A 5000-nucleotide genomic window follows, 5' to 3' on the forward strand; every position below is an offset into this window, starting at 1 on the left:
TTCCATGTAGAACCCGTTCCACAGAGGATTCTACATGGAACCCAAAAGGGTTCTACTTGGAACCAAAAAGGGTTATCCTATGGGGACAGCCAAAGAACACTTTTGGAACCCCTTTTTTTCTGAGAGTGTACTGTGTGGGGAGGCAGACAGGTAAATGGGTTGGTAATGGGAGGAGAGGAATTAGAGTGACTGGATGATCCATCGTCATAACTGATTAGAGAGGGAGAGGGTAACGTCTCATCGTTGTGCAGTTAGCTGGCTAATTAGTAATTTTGCCTAATGGGAGAGCATGGATAATGGATGGAACAGAGTTATTCTGATCAGTTTCATGAAGTTATACAGTGCCAAAGTGATATCCCTCTCCTCTGTCTCTTTCTCTCAGGGTTTTATTTGTTTTATTCTGGCTATATTTTATCATCAGTGCCAGTGAATCAGTGCCACCTGTTATGATGAATGAGGCTCCTGTTATGATGAATGAGGCTCCCTGCCTGTGATGGGAGAAATGGGTGTCTGCGGTTACACATCACACGCAAATTACACACCTCATTTACCATTACTATTACACCTGGGGGAGAGAGAGAGGAGATAGTCCTGTGTGTGTGTGTACACGTCTGTCTCTGTGTGTCTGTGTGTGTATGTGTATTTGAGCTCAGTGTGTGTGTATGAGTAAAGAGACAGGGGAGGAGAGGTCAGTGCAGGGCTCAGAGCCCTGAGGGAGAGCTGTCAGTCTTGACAGGTTTGACATTTGAGCTGAGCTTCTGTCTGGACACAAGTAATTTCACCTCTAAATGAAACACAACACACACACACACACACACACACACACACACACACACACACACACACACTGGAAATATGTTGTTTAATTTATGTTCTGTTTCTTGGGCTTCTGTCAAGGCTATTCTGTTGGAGATTGGGGGGAGAGTGTAGTTTGAAAGGATTTATGTTTAGGGTGGCTAAATATATATATTTTGTTATGTCTACAGTTTTATTGTGAAGAGCAATATACATGGCTGCCAGACCACATCCAGGATCATAGAGCTCTGCTACTCATGGAGATATCCATTCTAGTCATAGTAACTCCATGTCTCTCCCTTCCCCCAGGTACCCAGTGATCCTGTCCATAGAGAACCACTGTAGCATCCAACAACAGAAGAAGATAGCCCAGCACCTCAGAGAGATCCTGGGGGACAAGCTGGACCTTGGAGAGGCTCTCCACAGAGACTCTAAACAACTACCCAGCCCACACTGTCTACAGGGGAAGGTCCTCATCAAGGTACACAGAGAGAGAGAGAGCGAGAGAGAGGGTGGGAGAGAGAGGGTGGGAGAGAGAGAGAGAGAGGGTGGGAGAGAGAGGGTGGGAGAGAGAGAGGGAGAGGGGAGAGACCTTCTGCTACAGTCCGACAGAGATTCAGCCAAAGCGCAGACAGTCGAAGAGTGAAGAAATATGAATAATTTATTTTAATGTTTTTGTAGGCTGTGTCCGAATAACGGTAGTTGTGTTCTAAACCAGAGGAGGGGGAGTGGGGAGAGACTGCGTTTGAAAATAAAGGAGAAGAAGAACGGGATGGGAGGGAAAGTAGGCCGCCACTGTATTAGTCATGGTGGGAGAAAGATAGGAGGTGTGACGGACTGTCATTCTATCATTAGATTACACACAGACACACACACACAGTCTTGTACAGCTAACCTTGTGGGGACACACAATTCAGTCCCATTTAAAATCCTATTTTCCCTAAACCCTAACCCCTAACCCTAACCCTAATCCGTACTCTTACCCTAACCCAAAAACCTAACCCTAACGCTAGCTCCTAACCCTAAAACTAACCCTAGCTCCTAAGCCTAACACACACTGATGTGGAGGTATGGAGAAGATGTTAGAGAGAGAGAGAGAGAGAGAGAGAGAGAGAGAGAGGAGAGAGAGAGAGAGAGAGAGAGAGAGAGAGAGAGAGAGAGAGAGAGAGAGAGAGAGAGAGAGAGAGAGAGAGAGAGAGAGACAGAGAGAGAGAGAGAGAGAGAGAGAGAGAGAGAGAGAGAGAGAGAGAGAGAGAGAGAGAGAGAGAGAGAGGGGAGGAGAAAGAGAGAGAGAGAGAGAGAGAGAGAGAGAGAGAGAGAGAGAGAGAGAGAGAGAGAGAGAGAGAGAGAGAGAGAGAGAGAGAGAGAGAGAGAGAGAGAGAGAGAGAGAGAGAGAGAGAGAGAGAGAGAGAGAGAGAGAGAGAGAGAGGGAGAGGGGAGGGAGAGAGGGAGGGAGGGAGGGAGGGAGGGAGGGAGGGAGGGAGGGAGGGAGGGAGGGAGGGAGGGAGGGAGGGAGGGAGGGAGGGAGGGAGAGGGAGGGAGGGAGGGAGGGAGGGAGGGAGGGAGGGAGGGAGGGAGGGAGGAGAGAGAGAGAGAGAGGCTGAATAGTGTAATAGTGTAACAAAAGTTCAGTATATTGGTATGTTGCATGTCTGTGTGTGGTTCCAGATATGTCTGTGTGTGGTTCCAGAGATGTCTGTGTGTGCTTCCAGAGATGTCTGTGTGTGCTTCCAGAGATGTCTGTGTGTGGTTCCAGAGATGTCTGTGTGTGCTTCCAGAGATGTCTGTGTGTGGTTCCAGAGATGTCTTCTTTAGTAAAGGTGCTTCAGACTGATTGGTTCTCAGTAGGACCTCTCCCAAATGACGACATCATTTTGGAAAACCCCCTCCCAGAAGCACCTGTTACCTTGTCTCTGTTGCTCTTCTGCTGGTGCTTCCTAAATTAGATCCCATAAAACCTCACACACACACACACACACACACACACACACACACACACAAAAACAGCACACAGACAATTATTGGATTCCTCTAGTCCACTATGTGATATAGCATGACAAAACCTTGTACACAGCCACCTAGGTCTCTCTAAACAGGAGGGTTCACCTTGTCTGCCCTCCCTACCTCCATCCATCCCCACTTTCCTCCCAGCTGTTGTTCTCCCTTTACCACCCACTGGGGTGTACTGAAAGGGATGTCTCTCTGCTGGACTAAAAGGGCTTATTGCTCTCAATTCAATTCAATTTAAGGGCTTTATTGGCATGGGAAACGTATGTTAACGTTGCCAAAGCAAGTGAAGTAGATAGTAAACAAAAGTGAAATAAACAATAAATATTAACAGTAAACATTACACTCAGAAGTTCCAAAAGAATACATGCATTTCAAATGTCATATTATGTCTATATACAGTGTTGTAATGATGTGCAAATAGTTAAAGTACAAAAGGGAAAATAAATAAACATAAATATGGGTTGTATTTACAATGGTGTTTGTTCTTCACTGGTTGCCCTTTTCTTGTGGCAACTGGTCACAAATCTTGCTGCTGTGATTGCACACTGTGGTTTTTCACCCAGTAGATAAGGGAGTTTATCAAAATTGGATTTGTTTTCGAATATTTTGTGGATCTGTGTAATCTAAGGGAAATATGTGTCTCTAATATGGTCATAATTTGGCAGGAGGTTAGGAAGTGCAGCTCAGTTTCCACCTCATTTTGTGGGCAGTGTGCACATAGCCTGTCTTCTCTTGAGAGCCAGGTCTGCCTACAGCGGCCTTTCTCAATAGCAAGGCTATGTTCACTGAGTCTGTACATAGTCAAAGCTTTCCTTAAGTTTGGGTCAGTCACAGTGGTCAGGTATTCTACCACTGTGTACTCTCTGTTTAGGGCCAAATAGCATTCTAGTTTGCTCTGTTTTTTTGTTAATCCTTTCCAATGTGTCAAGTAATTATCTTTTTGTTTTCTCATGATTTGGTTGGGTCTAATTGTGTTGTTGTTGTTGTTGTCCTGGGGCTCTGTGGGGTCTGTTTGTGTTTGTGAACAGAGCCCCAGGACCAGCTTGCTTAGGGGCCTCTTCTCCAAGTTCATCTCTCTGTAGGTGATGGCTTTGTTATGGAAGGTTTGGGAATCGCTTCCTTATAAGTGGTTATAGAATTTAACGGCTCTTATCTTGATTTTGATAATTAGCGGGTATCGGCCTAATTATGCTCTGCATGCATTATTTGGTGTTTTTCGTTGTACACTGAGGATATTTTTGCAGAATTCTGAATGCAGAGTCTCAATTTGGTGTTTTTCCCATTTTGTGAATTCTTGGTTGGTGAGCGGACCCCAGACCTCACAACCATAAAGGGCAATGGGTTCTAGAACTGATTCAAGAAATTCTTAGCCAGATCCTAATTGGTATGTCGAATTTTATGTTCCTTTTGATGGCATAGAAGGCCCTTCTTGCCTTGTCTCTCAGATCGTTCACAGCTTTGTGGAAGTCTCTCTCTCTCTCTCTCTCTCTCTCTCTCTCTCTCTCTTCTCTCTTTTTTTTTTTTTTTATACGCATGCAAGCACACATACACATACACATACACACACACAGCAAGAGTGTGAGTAGTTGTCTTCAGCCTGAGAGGTGCTCTAAAGAGAGAATCCTTTGAGTCCCCACACAGGCCACACACAGCCTCTCTAGCTGAACTTCCTCATGGCCTTTACCACTCTGCTGGTAAACACAGAGAAAATGAACCACTCACAGGACTCTGAGGGGAGATTACCTGGTTTACCTGTGTGTGTGTGTGTGTTTGGGAAAAGACTACTTTCTCTGAAAGGAGTGGGAAGAGTTGCATGAGTGGGAAATATTGCTCCTGGTTTAGCTGGGGCTTCATAATGTAACATGTAACAGATGTGGAGGTGAGACGCTGCTGTTCCTGTTGATGTGTTCATCCTCCTGGTTCATAATTAGATGGGCATAACACACCTTTCTCCCCCCTCTCTCTCTCTCTCTCTCTCTCTCTCTCTCTCTCTCTCTCTCTCTCTCCCTCTCTCTCTCCCCCTCTCTCTCTCCCCCTCTCTCTCTCTATCTCTCTCTCTATCTCCTCTCTCTCTATCTATCTCCTCTCTCTCTCTCTCTCTCTCTCTCTCTCTCTCTCTCTCTCTCTCTCTCTCTCTCCCCAGGGGGCGTCTCCCTCCGTACCTGTCTGCGGATGTTGAGGGGGGGAGGTGTCAG

The 5000-nt window shown here is 45.9% G+C and overlaps 1 protein-coding gene across 1 annotated transcript in view; it reads left to right on the top strand.

Moving 5' to 3' along the window:
• LOC123490448 (1-phosphatidylinositol 4,5-bisphosphate phosphodiesterase eta-2-like) overlaps positions 1 to 1491 on the top strand; it is a 5224-nt gene extending 3733 nt beyond the window's left edge. The window contains exons 2-3 of the mRNA XM_045220483.1: positions 1105 to 1276; positions 1477 to 1491. Coding sequence (XP_045076418.1) covers positions 1105 to 1276; positions 1477 to 1491 — 187 coding nt within the window. The remainder of the gene's footprint in view (positions 1 to 1104; positions 1277 to 1476) is intronic.
• Positions 1492 to 5000: the final 3509 nt, after the last annotated feature.

Source organism: Coregonus clupeaformis, unplaced genomic scaffold, assembly GCF_020615455.1.
Source record: "Coregonus clupeaformis isolate EN_2021a unplaced genomic scaffold, ASM2061545v1 scaf4010, whole genome shotgun sequence".
Taxonomy (NCBI): domain Eukaryota; kingdom Metazoa; phylum Chordata; class Actinopteri; order Salmoniformes; family Salmonidae; genus Coregonus; species Coregonus clupeaformis.